The 17,847-nt window shown below is 47.1% G+C and overlaps 1 protein-coding gene across 1 annotated transcript in view; it reads right to left on the bottom strand.

Annotated features, from left to right (window-relative positions):
• Positions 1 to 878: 878 nt before the first annotated feature.
• Positions 879 to 17,847, bottom strand: part of CACNG5 (calcium voltage-gated channel auxiliary subunit gamma 5) — a 37,931-nt gene continuing 20,962 nt past the window's right edge. The window contains exons 2-7 of the mRNA XM_041726011.1: positions 9,939 to 10,020; positions 8,794 to 9,033; positions 7,237 to 7,323; positions 5,415 to 5,555; positions 2,228 to 2,373; positions 879 to 1,937 (exon numbers count right to left, since the gene is read on the bottom strand). Coding sequence (XP_041581945.1) covers positions 1,680 to 1,937; positions 2,228 to 2,373; positions 5,415 to 5,555; positions 7,237 to 7,323; positions 8,794 to 8,989 — 828 coding nt within the window. The 5' untranslated portion in view covers positions 8,990 to 9,033; positions 9,939 to 10,020 and the 3' untranslated portion in view covers positions 879 to 1,679. The remainder of the gene's footprint in view (positions 1,938 to 2,227; positions 2,374 to 5,414; positions 5,556 to 7,236; positions 7,324 to 8,793; positions 9,034 to 9,938; positions 10,021 to 17,847) is intronic.

Here is a 17,847-nt window from a genome sequence, read left to right on the forward strand (position 1 = left end):
AAGCCAAGGAGAGGCTGAGGAAGAAAGCAAATCTGCTGACACCTTGATGTTGACTTCTGGTCTCCAGCACTATGAGAAAAGAGATGTCTGGTGTTCGAGCCATCGGGTCTGTGGCATTTTGTCATGGCAGCTCTAGAAAACTAATAGACTGTCCTTTCCAAGTCCGTACACACGGTTGTGTGGTCTTCTGTACGGCTTTCCAGAGTCTACGTGTTGCCCACGATGGCTCTGTGAATCTGGAGCCTAACGCTATCTCAAAGACAGCAAGAGCAAGAGGGAAAAGCTGGCGTGGCAAAAACACACAGCAGAGGGCCTGGCCTTGTTGGCTTCTCACAACCTCAAACCAGAAATGGACACACTGAGATGGTGTCTGGAGAACTCGGGGCGGGGGTGGGTGGGGTCACGTCCTGCAGTGGTCCTGCCACCGATCCCCCCACCCCCCACCACCGTGGACTTCATGGAAGGTGTTTGGTACCTCCCAGCTCAGGTTTGCTACTAGGAAAATGGGCACCACCCTGCCTCGTCTTCTGGAAGCAGCTGGTCGCCTATATATGTCCCAAATCCAGGAAGCAGATACTGCCTGTATTAGGATTAAATGACAACCCCCAAATGTTCATGGGCATCCTCAGGAGAGCAGCTGGATCATCCCAAGTCTGGCTTGTTTAGACTCAAAATGCACCAAGTGTCAGCAAATCCAGCTCCAAATCCCAGGCAGCTTCTCTGAAAGCTGCCTTCTACTTAGGTGGTTTAGACATGTAGCTACATGATTAGATTTTAGGGCCTTGGGCGAGAGATACTGCCCACATGAGCACGGATAGTATTCCCCAGGGCCTGAAACCCCCAGTGCCTGATAATACTAACTCAGACCAGCCAAAATCTGAAATTCTTGTCAGAGTCACTTCTTGGGTTAAGGCATTAAAGACCCCTGTTAAATATGTTATAGGGGCCATATATATTAAGACATCATCAGCCATTAACACCGCTTTGTGACTTCATCAGAGTGGCCTCAGACCCACTCTTAGCTGCTTAGGGACCAAGGGGGGGCAGCAGCTCGGTCCTCTTCCTGGTGGGAGGAGGGGAGGGAAGATTCACACCTGTGGGGCAGAAGGGGAGGTGGAGAGCACAGGAAGGTATGTCTTACAGACTGGTGTGGGTAACCAAAAAGGATAAAGGATTTCAGGAGGAACACTGCTTGGCAATTTTGAACCAGCCAGACCTCCGCAGGAGAGTCACCTTGGGGCCTGATGGCTCATATGAACACGAGGGCCAGGCTAGTTAGTTGGTAGGCGCACAAGTCCGGCTGGGTCCGTCTCAGCCCCGGCCTTGGCCTGGGGCCACGAAGTTGGGTGTGTAGGGACAAACTCACAGCTGGAACAGCCACCTCTCCCAGGAAAGGGGAGAGCTGTGGGAGTGATTGGCACATAAGAGGCGGGGCTACACCCATGCTCTCAGCCAATCAGCTGGCCCGCTGGCTCCAGACTCCTGACACCCACCCTGGGCCCCTTAGAGCTACTCTGGGGGAAGTGTGGAGACAGTGGAGATGACATGGGTCAAGTGACAACAGCGAAGCGGGGGGCAGCCTGGGCCTGTCAACCAAGGGCCTGGGGCTCACAGGCCATCAGGGGAGCACGGGAAGGGCTATCTGGCTGTCCACAGTCCAGGGAGGAAGGCGGTGAGGCTCAGCAGGGGGAAGATGACATCTGGTCATAGTCGGGGCACTTGAGCAAGGCTGGGTAGTTGCTGTTCATCTGCAGGGAGGCGTCACTGGAGATGTCGGAGGGGCTACGGCCCCGGACCCAGGCGTCCGGATGCAGGAACTGGCCTGAGTAATCGGAGCAGTTGCTCAGGCGAGGACGGTAGAAGCCGGGGTGGGGCCGGTACATGTCCTCGGCGGTGTACCTCTTCATGAACAGGTACACAGACATCACCCCAGCACTCTGCAGTGAGGAGAAAGCAGAGGGGAGCTCCCTGCTGGGGGCCTGGCCTTGCTCTCCGGCTGGGGTCTGCACAGAGCAGTGGGAGCCGGAGAGAGGTGGGTCGGGGGACAGAGCGGGGGTGTCCTGGATGAGCAGCCCCGGGAAGGTCGGAGGTGACACATTCTGGGGAGGACAAAGGGCACCAGAGTGGGTGGGGCTGGGGTGCTTGTAAAGGTCTCCCCACTCAGCCCAGGCACTGTCCCACTCCCACCACCCTGCAGGGGGATTGGGGGATGGAGGGGGGTGTTTACCTCTGTCAAAAGGAAGGAGATGGCAGCAAAGGCAAATGACCACCCATACTTGTAGTTGAAATAGGTCTCCGCGTCCTTGGTTCTATTGAGCATCTCATCATTGATGCTGGAGATGTAGAGCACCAGGCCCACCACCAGAGAGAGGCCTGCATCAAGGCAAGGGGGCTGCTTAGTGATGAGACCCTGGGAGTTTGCTCATGGGGCACCTGTCTCCCCTTGGGGTTCAGGAAGAAAGCCGCTGTGGGCCTCGTGGTAACAGTGCTCTCATTCTGGACTTGAAGAAAAGCAGATGCTCTCCTCCTAAAGACCTTACTTAGACCATTACCTGCTAGAAAGCAGAGAGTTGTGGGGAACACAGCTCCTTGCCCAGCCCTCTTCTGAGCCATGGAAGCCCCATGGCTCTCACCCCACCTGCCCGTCAGGATCACCTGTCAGACATACTTGCTTGAGCCTCATCCCTGGACATTCTGGGTCATGTGGCCTGGGATGGGGCCCTGGCGTGGTGCTGTCATAAAAGCTCCCCAGCTGATGCTAATGTGAACTAAGGGTGTGAGCCACGGAGCCAGCAAGTGGCCTCCCATCCCCATCTCCAGCGTGGGTAGTAACATCCTTGTGGAGATTGAGTGGCCCATGGTCTTCACAGCCCTGCTGGCTGTGGGGGTGGCATATTGAGATCATGAGGCACGAGGGATAAAGTGAGTTTGTCCAGGTTCTGGCAAGTGATCAATCAAGAGGCCAATGGGGCCCAAACTCCTGCGCCATCATGCAAGTGATCGCCTCAGGCACTTGTCCCTCAGCTAGTTACTGTCATTGAATCAGGACATAAATAATTACTCTGTTTCGAGGAGTTTGGGCTTAATTCCACTGCCACAATTCAACTAGGGCATCTTGAAGGAGCACCATTAAAGGAAAAGTGATGTGACTCCAGCCTGCCTTGGTGCTTAAGTCATGTTGGAATCACTGCTGGCCCAAGCGAACCTTCTCTGTTGGTATCACTAAAGCAACTTCATGTGGCCCCCCTTCATTTGGAGATTTCTATCCTGTTGCCCACTGCTGAAAAACCTCAGGTGCCTCGAAGCTACTATATAGCCTTGACTCTTGATGTTCATAGTCTGTACCTCTTGGACTAGGTGGAGATGGCACCATGCTGAAGGCAGGCCGAGGACACTGCCGGTGCTCAATAAATAGTTGTTGGATTGGTGGATTAACAGACGGAGGAATGGATGGAAGAGGGGTGGGTTGGTTGAAAAAAAGATGGACAGAAGAATGGAAGAAAGGATGGAAGGAGAAAGAAGGAAAGAAGGAAGAAAGGAGAGAAGGAGGGAGGGAGAGAGGAAAGCTCTTGGGCATCAGGCATTCTGTTTGTCACCTGGCTCCTAACCTATCCTGATAAGAAAGTGTTGAGAAAGGGAATCCAAACTGGCTTGGGAGTCAGGTGGCAATCAGAAAATCTGGTGCCCAGGAGCTATTTTTACTCTTTCCTTCCTTCTTCCCTCCCCTCCCTCCCTCCCTCTGTCCTTTCCTTCCATCCATCCATCTATCCATCCCTCCATTATTCAAGGCATCCACCTACCCGGCTTCCATCTGAGCCCTAGGCCCTCCCAGGGCTCCAGGACTCAAATACATGCCCTGAGGGTCACTCGTCTGTCTGAAGTATTATCTCCTAAAGAAAAGGTCCTCGTGGAAATGCACAGGTCACGTTAAAGGGGAGAAAGAGCCCATCTTGATTTCCCACATTCTCTAGTCTTCTCATTCTGCACACTCCTCGTGAGTAACCTCATCCCTATCCAGGGGTCCCTCTCCTACTCCCTAAGCTCTTAGCTCCTAATCTCTATTTTGGGTCCAGGTCCCTTCCATAAGCCTCTGAACCCTGGCAGCCTTTGGGACACCACCTCTCAGATGTTACATGGATACTGCAAACAGCATTTCCCACACTAAACTCATGAACTTGGCCCTAATTTGCTTCTTCTCCTCTGGTTTCTAGCTCAACGATGCAATGTGTCACCCACACATTGCCCAAGCAGGAACTTGGCCCCACCCTTGATTCTCCCCTTGAAAACCCAGTCCTTGTCCTGTTGAGTTTACCCCCAGATGCCACTGAATCCTCTCATTTCTCTTCTTTCCTATCATCCCTTAGTTTGGGTCACCATCACTTCTCTCCTGTGCTACTGAAATAGCCCCTTGCCTGCTCCCGCTGCCCCTGTCTTGCTTCCATCTTGCTTTCATCCTTCCCTCCATTCCCCAGAGTGGTCATTCTAAAATCTCCAAATATGATTATAGCAGCATCTCCCAGCTCAGAATCCTTCTGAGGTTTCTCACAATGTCCAAAATCTATCAGGCGACCTCAGACGCCTTCCTGTCTCCCCTCCTACTGTATTCCACATTATGCTCCTCCCATAATGAGCTACGAACTCCCCAGTGCTCCATCCTCTCTCTTTCCTCCAGGCTCCTTTTCCATCCCCACCCCCAACCTCACTTCTTTACCTAATTCCTACTCATCCTTTAGCTCCTCTTCTCCTGGTAGTCTTCCCTGACCAACCCTTGGTCTGAGTTTCAGCCACTGCTCTCAGCCCCATAGTCCTTACTTCTGCTATGTTCTTATTTACTCTCTACTTGTTTGTATCTCCCACTGCACTGACCTTTTCATGGGCAGTGATGCCAGCACCCAGAACAAGGCCTGATACATATGAATGAATGAGTGAATGAATGAATGAAATACAACTTGGTGTCTCTCCAGGAAAACAGATCCATTTTTAAGGACCCAGGGATGGGTGAGACTGGAAAGTGAAGGGGATGGTAGGAGTCTCCTGAGGATAGCTGAGGGCTGGGAGTAGAGAGACCACTGTTTCAAAGGCAGATTGTACTTACCTTTCATGCAAAATCAGAAAGAAGTCACCCTTTCAAAAATGAGAATGTTCATTACTGGTGGGACTAAGAATAAGAGGTGGTGACAGTGGGGAGTGAGGAGAGAGCCTTGGGTTGTAATCCCAGCTCAGCCCCAAGGAACCCCGTCAGCTTTGTCCTCCTCCAGGGCTCATGGATGGGCTCGAGGTCCTCAGAGGTCTCCCTTGCTCTGATTCAGTTCTGCCTGGGGCCCACAGCTGTGATCAGCACTTCCCAGAGCAGAGCCGTGGAGGAGTCAAATACCAAGAGTTCAGAATGCCCAAAAGAAAACAGCACAACTTACCTGAGAGAATAAAAAAGATGCCTGAGACAAAGGCCAGTATTGTCCTATGGGGACGGATGTGTCCGATGTTGCTCAGGATAAACCCAATGAACATGAAGAAGAGGCTGACCAGAGGGAATGGTGTGGCTGAGCGGATCATTTCTAGTTGAGGGGACAAGAGGACACTGTCAGCCTCCCATGGCCTTACCTACTGTTCCCCTCCCAGGTCGAGTGTTTCTGGCAGTGTCCGCCAACTGGTCCCCAAAGTCCTCTGGCCCATGAGTTCTCTGGGCTCCATGCCCTCCTTGGGTGGCCCAGGGATCTCCCAGGGCTGGAAGGGCTTTTTGTCCCTGAGGTGGGGCTGGGAGGTTTGACTTCAAGTGCCAACATGCTTCCATCTTCTCTTCCAGTGCAAATGGCTCCCTCCTGGGCATCCCATATGGCAGCTGTGGAAGGGCCTAGTCACTCATCTCATGTCCTCTCCTGGGGGCATGTACCTCTCCATGGGGAAAAGCATCTATCTCTGAGTGGTTCAGGGGACAGTTCCTGGCCTCTGTTTTCTTCAACTTAGAATTACTTGGGGAATGGTCTGCATAATAAACGTATCTTGTCTTAGTCCTTGGTTCATGAGAGATAACCTCTAAATCTCTGGAATTTCTCAAGTGATAAGAGTGTCTTTGATATTCATGCTGGCTGCCCCCCCCCCCACTATACCAGAGAGTCTTCCAATCAGCTGACCCAGGACCAGAATGGGGTGGGGGTGGGGAGTGCTGGAAAGACCAACCATGTGATTAAAAGATTGGAGTGTTGAACCATGAGATACAGGCCTGACCCTGGGAAGGGGAGGGGGTCTGGAGATTATGTCCAGTCTCATGATGGATGGCTCACTCCATCACACCTCCATAATGAAACCCAGTAAAAACTTGGCGCCAAAGCCTGATTGAGTTTCCTGGTTAGTAAACATATCCAGGTGTCGGGATGGTGACATGTCCTGATTCCATGGGGAGAAGACACGGAAGCTTGGCATTTGGTGCCCTCCTAGATCTGGCCCTATGTGCCTCTTCATCTGGCTGGTCTTGACCTGAACCCTTTATAATAAAACTGTGATAATAAGTATAGTGCTTTCCTGAGTTCTATGAATTGTTCTAGCAATTTTTTGAACCTGAGGGAGTCATAGGAACCCCTGACTGGTAGCCAGCTGGTCAGAAATGCTGGTTTGCCTTGGGCCTCCTGAACTTCCAGCTGGTGTGTGAAGGGAGGGTAGTCTCGTTGGGGACTGAGTCCTTAGCCAGTGACTTTGTGCTAACTTGGGGTGATTCGTATCAGAACTGTACTGCAAGTCCACACCTGGGGTCAGAATCACCCCTGGTGAGGCAAAGGCCATGAAGTCAATATTCTTGGGGGCCAGAGAGTTTGCATCAGTTCCCTGAGTGCTATGGTTTGAAGCTCATGACTGGGATCAATGCCTTTATAAGAGAGACCCCACAGAGCTCCCTCGCCACTTCCTCTGTGTGAGTGAGAACATAGCAAGAAGGCACCAACTCTGAGCAGGGCGAGGCCCTTCACCTCCATGATTGGGAGAAATAAATTTCTGTTGTTCATAAACAACCTGGCCTGTGGTATTTTGCTGAAGCATGCCCTCTCTCTTGGAGACTCCAGCAAGCTGTTGTCACCACTGGAAGAATAATCGGCAGAGAAGCTCTGGGGAGCTGAGGTCGGCACCCTCAGCTGAGTCTAAGGCCATTAGCTCTTGAGAAGCAAGTTGGTCACCCTGACTCTTCCCCTCGCCCCACTTGCTCTCTATCCAGCCATTGACCCAGGTCAGAAAGTCTGAGGTACCTACTTAGAACGTTGACGGTAGACTCAGATGTCAGCTGGGTGTTCATGGGCATCACATATTCTATGGTGAAGCAGCGTCCCCGCTCCTCACCTGTGAAGACAACAATCCTTTATGTTTCCAGGTGATTCTTGAACATGGATTTGAAGTTAATACATTCAAATATCCCCTAAATGCCTCTGGGGTCTGTGACCCACTGTATATTTGCACCTGGGCTGGATCTAAACCTAGGGGGTTTCCATCCCTGGCTAGGGATCCACAGTAGGGGTGGGGGTGCCTCCTGACATCACATCTTCCCCGGAGAAACACGATTGGGAAAATGGACCCAAGCACCACGAGTCACAAGAAGAGCAGTCCGCACTGCAAACCTGAGCTTGAGTAACACGTCTGGTGGCTGTCTTGTTGCTTTGGGGCAGACCCTGCTGATGATGGTGCATGGCTGGCTCAGATTCCCCAGAGTGGATGTCATGGAACAGAAGCCCAAAAGCCTTGTCAATCATTTTGGAAGCCAGACCCTAGTGACTTCAAACTCTGCTTCAGATTTAAGTAGGGACTGATGTCACATAGTCTAGGGCAGTGGGAGGTGAGGTCAGTGTCAGATGCCATTCCCGAAGTAGACCAACAAGTCTCCCAGGAGGCCAGGCCTTGAGATGTCCTCCCTACTGGTTACCACTGGGCGCCCATCACTATCTTCATTCTCCAAAGCCCTACTGTATAAAGCTGGGAGGACCGCATGCTCCTTCTGCCCAGTGTACACGTAGGTGGCAGGGCCCTTCAAGAAAGGCTCAATGGTCACATCATGGGGGATTCCAGCCAGCTTGCGACCAGTCTCAGGGCATGGAGATGCTTTTCTTGTGCAGGCTCATTCTGGGCCATGATAAAGAGACAAAATGTTTGGAAAAGCAACTCAAGGATTCCAGAGAAGTCTTCACCAACTGGAGGGAGGTCCAGATAGGGGGGATCAAAGCCTGTACCATCTTGCAGATTTGGAAGGACCTGCATCTGTGTTTTCTCTTTCCCTTTTCATGGCATTGGGACAAGGACACTGCTAAACATTTTCCATTCTGTAAACTAGTGGACATGACACTTACTTTGCCTCCTTGGATCTTCACTTGCTTATTTGTAAAGTGGAAATAAGAACTCCTGCCTTGGAGTGTTGTGGGGAGGCCCGGGGGCCAATAACTCCATGAGCTAAGACATCCAAGGGCAGTTCCAGACCCATGTGAGGCCAGTCTCATTCTGCCTGGGAGGCAGAGTATGTGGAAGGATGGGGAAGGCGTGGCTACCTTCAGCTCTCAGGTGAGGGGTACTCAGGTGCCAGGAGATGACAGGCTCTGCTCCAGTGGACACTGTGACTCAGGGCTTGGGTTTGGAATCAGCCATGGTTGCTGCAGGAAGCATTGCCTAGAATTCCCAAGGACCATCCCTGATGAACTGCCCCCTTAGAGTGGGAGCATCTCTTCCCAACAAGGAGATTCTTAAGTGGGTTTTCCAGGGGGCAAGGGCTGCTCCTCTCTCTCTCTCTCTCTGGGGCAGGGCTGGCCCACCCTGGGGTGCCCTTACCTGCGAGGAAGCAGACACGCCACAGGCCCGAGTGTAGGGACATCTTGAGCTCCATGCTCTGGTTCTGGGGCAGGACCACGCCCTCCTCCAGGTAGAGCCAGTAGTCGGTGCTGACCGCAATGCCCAGGAGACCCAGGCCGCAGACAGCAAAGACACTGCTCAGCAGGGTCAGGGCCTTCCTCCCGCAGCCACTCATCTTCCCAGAGGTCACCGGGTGGCCTGTGGCCAAGGAAGTGGGCTCTGGAGGCAGGAGAGAGGGTGAACTGGTGGTAGCATCCACAGCTCTGAGGAAGCCAAAATGGGGGGCCTTGGGGAGGTAACTAAAGTCAACCCCACCCAGGGGGTTCATTCACTGGATGAATGAAGACCGACAGGCCAGGCCATGATGATAGGGGTGCTTCCTCTCCCCATCAGGAACCCACAGCTCTCTTGACAGGCCACTGCAAGGGTCCCCCGCTTTCTTCTCTGAGAAACCCTCTACGCCCACATGGAAGGCAAGATGAACACAACCCTCTCCTTGCCCTTGAAGGGTTCCTATTGTGAGAACCAAGGCAGCCCCGACACAATTAAGGTATAGCATGAGATCTCCCCAAGAGCTTGGGGAGAGATGGAGGCATGAACTCGGCTGTGGTGGACTTCTCTGTGTTAAGAAGGACTCTGAGGTTCAAGCGCACCCTGAGAGAGCAGCAGGGCCCACAATGGGAAGCAGCAGTGGCCTTAAGAAAACACAGAGAGCCAGAGAGGGCATCTTGGGAAGGTATCTTCCTCATGGCCTCTCATCACTTGTCATTCTGGGTCAGTACAAGTCTATGCTCTGGCTACATCATCTCCCTACTGAGGAAATAAACAGGTTCAAGAAATTTGGGGTGAAGAGGCACCTCCAGAGCAGGTCCCTGGGGAATCTAGAAATGCGTGCGACGTGGTATTTTGGAACATTGTCTTTGGACTAGCCAAGTGGCACATAAAGGCTGTCTCCTGACCCTACGGGGTTTACTTTGGGGGAGTCAGCCGGCGTATCTTCTCACACTGAGAGGTGAGCTCTAACCCGGTATTTCTGATCCCGAACACCATCTTCCAGGGCGGGAAGACTAATGCTCTCCTCAAAGCACATTTAAGAAAATCAAGGTCCAGAGGAGAGCTTTTACCTGAGATCGCACAGCCAGCTCCGTGGAGGAACAAGAGTGTGAACTGGAAATCTTCTGAATGCTGATCCAATGTTTTTTTCCTCTGTGCCACATGGGAAATGACATGAGGAGGGAAGTTAGTGCACCTGCCCACTCTGAAAGCAATACCACTGTTAGCATCTTAGTTCCCAGCCTTTCTCCCCCCGTGACTGTGCACAAATTCTTCCAGCCGATGTCTTCAGCCGGTAGGGCAGGGACAGCCATCCCTTGAAGACCTTCTGGTCTAGAATGAAGTCCTAGTTCCCATATAATCAGGCCTTTGCTTTTCCACGGTAGCTTCTCCTTCTCATGAATCCTCTCCCTTGGCTGCAACATCCATTTGATTTTTCTCGTGGGGGAGGCAGACCTTTTTTTCTAAGTTGCCACCAGCAGACAAGATGTTTACACTATAACATTAAATGAATAAAGCTGGAGGTAACACCACATGTTTGCCAGAAGCTCCACTATGAAAAAAAATTCATGGACTGGGAAGAAATAAACCAAAATGTTGATGGTGGATACTTTCAGGTCATAAGGTTATGGGCATTTGATTTTCTTTATATTGTTCTGTGCTCGGCAAAGCTTATTAAAAAAACTCCCCATATATCCAGGAAGAAAACTAAAGATTAGAGTCATCAATCATCCAATCACTGCCCTTGTAAACAAAAAGGTAGGGCCCCAGTTAATTTCTGGGCTGGAGATGCCAAAATGCAGTGTCATCCTTTGGAGCTTGGGGCTCAGAACCACGGCAGCTTTGAGCCTTTAAAGATGATTGCCCTGGTGCCATTACCTCTAAGAATTAGCTTGTTAATTGTCGGGAATTAACAGTTGCTAATTATCATCCATGACTAGCAATTAGGGAGAAATGTCTTGTGGAGATTAAATCACTAATGGCACACTTCCCTGCCCAAGCCAATAATGAAGTGCTTAGGTGCTCAGAGACAGGTGAGCTTACAGATGTGAGTGAGGGTCCAGTTGGAGAACTGGGAGTGTGTGTGGCAGGGTGGACAGGGTCTAACTGGAGAGGAGGAGAGAAGTGGAAGGATAGTCCAATGCAGACATCCTGATTTCAGCTTCCCACTAATCTAGAGGAAGCCCAGTAGCGCTTGATGAAGGGTTTGGGGTATGGGGGTTCTTGACAGGGCTTCTGAGCCAGTGACAGCAGCTGTTCCTGTGAGCTGGTCTAAGTGACTCAGTGTCAGCTTGGCCAACACCCAGCAGGACGAGCTGGTGACCAGATGACAGCCCCCAGTGGCCCTGTGGCTCTGTCTGCTTCCTTTGTGCTACTCCCCATCACATTCTATGGTGATTAAACAGTGACCACAGATTCTTTGACACCCCTCCCACTGAGATGTGGGATCCACACACCTCTCCTCCCCTTGAGTCTAGGCAAGGTTGTGATTACTTTGACCCACAGAGTCCATGGAAGTGATGCCACATGACTTCTGAGGCTGGGTCATAGGAGGAGATGCAGTTTCTGCCTGGTTCTCTGGGGAGCTCCTGCAGGGGGAAGCCAGTCCCCAGGTGAAAAGTCTGAATCATCTGAGATGACCGGGTTTTGGAGCAGAGTTTCTCAGCCTTGGCCCTATTGACATTTTGGGGCGGACAAATCCTTGTTGTGGGAAGCTGTGATGTATACTGCATGATGTTCAGCAGCATCTCCGGTCTCCATCCTCCAGATGCCAGTGTACCCCTATTGTACTAGACATAAACGCCCCTGGGAGGCAACATCACCCCTGGGTGAGAACCACTGCCTTGCAGACCCTAAATAGCTGAGCTCCCAGCCATGGGATTGGGTCACCCTGGACGTCCAGCCCAGCTGAGCTTTCAGATCACTGCAGCCCCACACAGGGTCTGATTGCATCTGCATGACAAACCCCCAAAAAAGAACAGCCCAGCTGAGCACTTCCCAAATTCCTGACCCACAAAATCATGAGAAAAATATGGTAGTTGTTTTTTTGTTTGTTTTGTTTTTAAAGATTTTATTTATTCATGAGAGACACATGCAGAGAGAGGCAGAGACATAGCAGAGGGAGAAGCAGGCTCCCTGGCGGGGAGCCTAGTGCAGGACTCAATCCCCAGGACCCCAGGGATCATGACCTGAGCCAAAGGCAGATGCTCAACCGAGGCACTCAGTGCCCTGTTTTGTTTTGCTTTTAAGGGGCCTGAACTCACAATTCCGAGGCCAAGATCCCAGCTGAGATCAAGAGTCAGACACTTATCCAACTGAACCACCTAAGTGCCCCAATAGTTGTTGTTTTATACCATTGGGTTTTGAAGCAATCTGTTATACAGCAGAAATTGCCCAAATAACTATTATTCATTTAATTAGCATCTTCTTCTCACTGCCTAAGCATAACATAAATTCCAGGTGGCCTGAGGGTCATAGTTTAATCCTAGAATTTATTATAGCTATGCTGGGAAGTAAATGGCATAGGGGCTTTGGCATCAGACAAATCTGAGTTGGAATGCCAGTTCTCCCATGTCATATGACCACTCTGAACCTCAGTATCTTCATCTGTAAAACAGGGAAAGCTTCACAAGAATTGTTTTGAGGATTTATACCAGTGTAATCAGATAAGCTGAGCCACCTCAGGCCATCTCAGTACAATGCTGCAGTCGGAAAGTACCACTGCCAGACACCCAAAGAGCAGTGCACAACAAGGCAGATTTAATAGGGTACATTTGTTCCTGAAAGGGGCGAAATGTCCCAGACTTTCTCATTTCCATCCAGTTCTCCAATCACCCTCTTATCATGGCAATTGCTGCCTGCAGAATTGCCTTCATTTCTATCTCTGCCAAATCCCAACCCTCTCTAATCTCCCTGTCATCTAAGGTATTCAGATTGGAGAGATTTTAGGTTCTTCACATTCGAGAAGCTAAAATGCTCTGCAAGGTCATGTAAAAAGTCTTCATGGCAGGCACAGTGGTGTTTTTGTAGACATAGATAACATATTATATATATATATGTTGTTATATATATAGTTATATATATAACATATTATATATATATAACATTAGCAAATGTGTATTGAATATTTAAGTGTCAAGCACATTAGGGGCTCAGTATCAGAAGGAAGTGTGTCAGCTGAAGATTTGAGATCTTTAGGCTTCATTACTCTCTTGGTCTCCCAATTTAGGACCCATCTCCCCTTAGTTAGAGACACTGCCCTCCACCAAGTGATCATGAAGCTGCTGTCTGGGGCTGAAGAATGGTCTGTTTTCCATGCTGGCCCCACCAAACTCGCCCTGCTACAATGCTAGCGCCCTCTGGAGGAAGTGACATTACAAGGCAAGGATTCACTGTCCTCTGGCAAAAGACCCAAGGAATATGCTCTCGGCATATCAAGCATTCCCTGACCTGAGATTAAAAGCAAAACTCAGAGTCAGTCTGTCTGCCAGGAGTCCAAGCTATACAGCTAAGGATGCAGAGCTCTGACACAACTCTGTGACACCGTGTGCCCAAACCTCCTGCAATGGAGGTCAGTGTCATATAGTAGGAGGTTACTGATGGACCAGATCCCATAGGAAACCGAGAAGCATCACGGGCATGCACCAAGGGCCACTGCTTTTGCCAGAAAAAGAAGTCCAGCTGGGGACATTGCTGACCAAGACTTTGTTGATGGTCCAGCAAGATGTCCTACAAAGTCTCCACAATGTTTCTCCTAAGGTATGGCCACAGACAACAAGTCAAGCAGGAGAGTGTTTAACCGGGAAGCATTAACCAAGCTGTGATGACAGCAATTGTATTATCAATATTACTTTCTTTACAGAATTGTTCTATGAAAATTATATTGTTTCTATGCATTACAAATATGAGCATACTGCACATGCCATAGCATAGCTTCATTTCATTTTACTTAATATCATCAATATTTTCTGCATTATTTTCAGTAGCTGCAGAATATATATCCTCTGATTTGGATATATCAAAACTGCTACAACCACTTCCCTACTGTGGAACAACTAAGTTGTTTCAAAAAATTCCTTACTGCAACAATGATAGGCAAACATCCTTATAGCTAAGTATCTGTGGACATTTGAAGGTATTTTCTCAGGATTTACTCCTGCAAATGAAATTTCTGGGTTAAAGGATATGAAACATTTTACACTCTTAGAAGTATTGTCAGGCTTTCTTTGAAAGGTTTCAATGATATTTTTATCCCTGTTGCCTGAATTATGACAAAGGTCCCCCTCATATGGACACAGAGAATTCCAATTTGCTCTAGGATAAGAGTTCTTCCCTTATCTCTGCCAAGAGAAAAGGGAGACTTGGAACCTTTCTCTAAGTCTTCTATACTATTGATGATGCTCCAGGGAATGTCAGAGTCTTCAATATAAAGCAAAATGTCTTACATCAGTGATTTGAGACTTTTTGAGGTGCATTGTCATCATCATCAGTGGAAGATGGTAGGCACATGGATGCCTCCATCAAGATCAGCTAAAAAGAAAACCTATTAGAAATAATAAAAGTGTTGAAATAAACAGGTGGACACATAAATAACATATACAAATCAACAGCTATAATAGAGTTGGAAAATATAATGTTGTCTATGTAGCAACAAAAGGGTAAGCTATAGGGAAATAAACTGAACAAGTTACATGTTAGTGCCATATAAAGAAAACCTTCAAACTATCAAACATAAACTAAGACTCATAAATAAAATATCATGTTTCTAGGTAGAGAGACAATGTCATAAAAATCTCAGCTCTCGGGATCCCTGGGTGGCGCAGCAGTTTGGTGCCTGCCTTTGGCCCAGGGCGCAATCCTGGAGACCCGGGATCGAATCCCACATCAGGCTCCCAGTGCATGGAGCCTGCTTCTCCCTCTGCCTATGTCTCTGCCTCTCTCTCTCTCTCTGTGACTATCATAAAGTAAAAAAAAAAAAAAGTCAGCTCTCTAAATTAATCTGTGAATTCAATGACTTTAGAAAAATGACATATGAAGTTAAGGTTAGAATAATAAAAAGCAACATTTGAGAAGAGCCTGAAAAATCCTTTTAAGTTTTGTTTTGTTTTTCTTCATTTTTGCTCTTTTGTTTTGTTTTGCCTAGAGAAGGACAGAAGAGGGGGGGGGGAGAGAGATAGAGAGAGAGAATCTTATGAGACTCCATGCCCAGTGCAGAGCCTGATGTAAGGATTGATCTCAAAACCCCAAAATCATGATCTGAGCCAAAATAAAGAGACACTCAACTGACTGAGCCACCGGGCACACCTGAAAAATTCTTTAAAAAATAAATATAGATGAGTGGGACCTACCAGATATTTATGTTTACTATGTAGCTACAGCAATTAAAATAGATTGATGTTGATGAAAAAATAAAATAAAACATCATTAAATGAAACTATAAAGAGATTTTAGACTTCCATTTCTGGCTCTGATGAACTAGTTTGTATTGGACCAAACTTCCTGTGAAAATAACTAGAACAGCTTAGTAAAATGAAAAATATCTCTTTGAACACATTGTGGAGGAATCAAAAAACCTCAAAGTTTTAGAGGTCAAGACCTGAAGATAAAGGAAATGCAATGACTTAAGCCCACCATGCTGCACAACTTTTCCACTTGAAGCATGTGCCCATTCATACAGAGTGTGGGTCTGAGAGGCTGAGAAAAAGGCTGTGAGGATCTTACAACAGACTCATGACACTACAGAGTCAATAATCAGTGTTCAGGGTTCACCAAGAAGGACAGGTCTGATAAATAGCCCAATCTTTCAAGCAGAGGACCTGGGAAGGTTTACACTATAGGTGAACAAGAGATCAGCTCCCACAATATTGAAGCCTATTTCAATCAGTTCAATTCATGATTGGATGTATGCAGTCTTCTCTGATCTAATAGACTGCCAAAAACAAAAGTAAATCTTACTTGGGGGAAGATAACACCACTAAGAGGTGTTACAATTTTCCATTAAAATGTGTAGCATTCAATCAAAAATTAAAAGACACACTAAGAGGCAAAACTATGACAAAACAAGAGACATCAGAAACAGGAATGATGTAAATCATGACATAACATTATGACATTTTTTAAAAAGATTTTTTTTATTTATTTATTTATGAGAGAGAGAGGGGGAGAGAGAGGCAGACACATAGGCAGAGGGAGAAATAGGCTCCCTGCAGGGAGCCTGATGTGGGACTCGATCCCTGGACCTGGGATCACGCCCTGAGCCAAAGGCAGGAACTCAACCATTGAGCCACCCAGGCATCCCACATGATAACATTTTTAAAGTGCTTTAAGAAAGCAATCATCAAAAATAATAATAATAATAATTTTTTTAAAAAGAAAGCAATAATCAACCTAGTATTCCATACCCAGCAAAAATATCCTTCAATTTTGAAGGGGAAATAAAAATATTTTCAGGGATGCCTGTTGGCTCAGCTGAGCCTCTCTTTTGTGTCTCTCATGAATAAATAAAATCTGTAAAAAAATACATTTTCAGAAAAATGAAAACCAAGTGAAATCTGTCATCAATAAAGTCACAACAAAATAAATCCTTGGAGCATCTGGATGGCTCAGTTGGTTAAGTGTCTGACTTAGTTTTGGCTCAGGTTGTGATCTCAGGGTTCTGGGATTGAGCCCATGTTGAGCTACTCAGTGGGAAGTTTGTTTCCCCTCTCCCTCTGCTCCTCCCCCTACTTGTGTATTCTTTCCCCCATTCTCTCCCCCTCTCAAATAAATAAATAAATCTTTAAAAAATACTCAAGAGATTATTCAGGTAGAATGATCTGGTACTGGAGCACAGAAATACAGGAAATAAGAAGAAAGAATGAAAAGGTCAGTTATGTGGGTAAATCTAAATAAAGAGTAAATGTAAAAAGGAAAAATAATAGTATCTTGTGGGTTCAAAATATATGCAGAATTATTCTGAAGCTAATGTGCCTTTTTTTCCTCTAATTTAAGATTTCTCTTTGTTGAACTGAATGATGATGAAAACATGATATTGAAACTTGTGGTGTAAAGCAAAGTTAGGCTAGAAGGAAAATTGTAGCCTTAAGAGCATGTATTAGAAAAAAAGAAAAACTGAAAGTAAGATTTAAATATCTATGTCAAGGAGATAGAAAAAATGCAGATAAATTCCCTTTCTAAGTAAGAGGAAGAAAACCGCAAAATAGCAGAAATTAATGAAAACAAGCCTCTAATTTAAAAAAAAAAAAACAGTAGTGTAATTGGCAAACCTCCAGCAAGATAGCGTCAAAGAGAAAGGAAGAATGAATAAATGATGGATGAATGAATGAATGAATGAATGAATGAATATCCAGGTTGTGAGACATAGGCACTCTCATATATATTTGGTGAAAGTGAATATGCAGATCTATTCGAGGACCCTCATGAAAATTAAAAATGCGATTACTGCATGACTTACTAATACTGCCAGGAATGTACTCTACAGATATATTCACAACACTATACAAAGATGTATGTGGAAGGATATCTCTGCAGCACTCCATGTACTGCAAACGACTTAAATGACCAATGGGGGAGCTGGTTAAATAAACTAGGATCCAGCCATATAATACAATGAATACTCTGTAGCTATTAAGTATGAGAAAGCTCTGTATGTTCAATCTGGAGAGCTCTCCAAGATAAATTATTAAGTGCAAAAAAAAGTCCAGGAAATTGTGTATAGTATGATACCCTTGGGTAAAAAAAAATAATGATATATACTATATATATCCTATATATATATATAAATGTTTTTATATTTCATAATATTTATATATACATTTATATATTTATATATACTATATATTTACTACAGTATATATTTCTGTATATCTACCTATAAATTGTATGTGTATATATAGAGAGTAAAAAAAAAGTCAGAGAGTGAAAGAAATCCCTAAGATAGTAGGTGCTATATTCCAAAACTGTGAGCAGAGCACCCTAGAA

Source organism: Vulpes lagopus, chromosome 12 (assembly GCF_018345385.1).
Source record: "Vulpes lagopus strain Blue_001 chromosome 12, ASM1834538v1, whole genome shotgun sequence".
NCBI lineage: Eukaryota > Metazoa > Chordata > Mammalia > Carnivora > Canidae > Vulpes > Vulpes lagopus.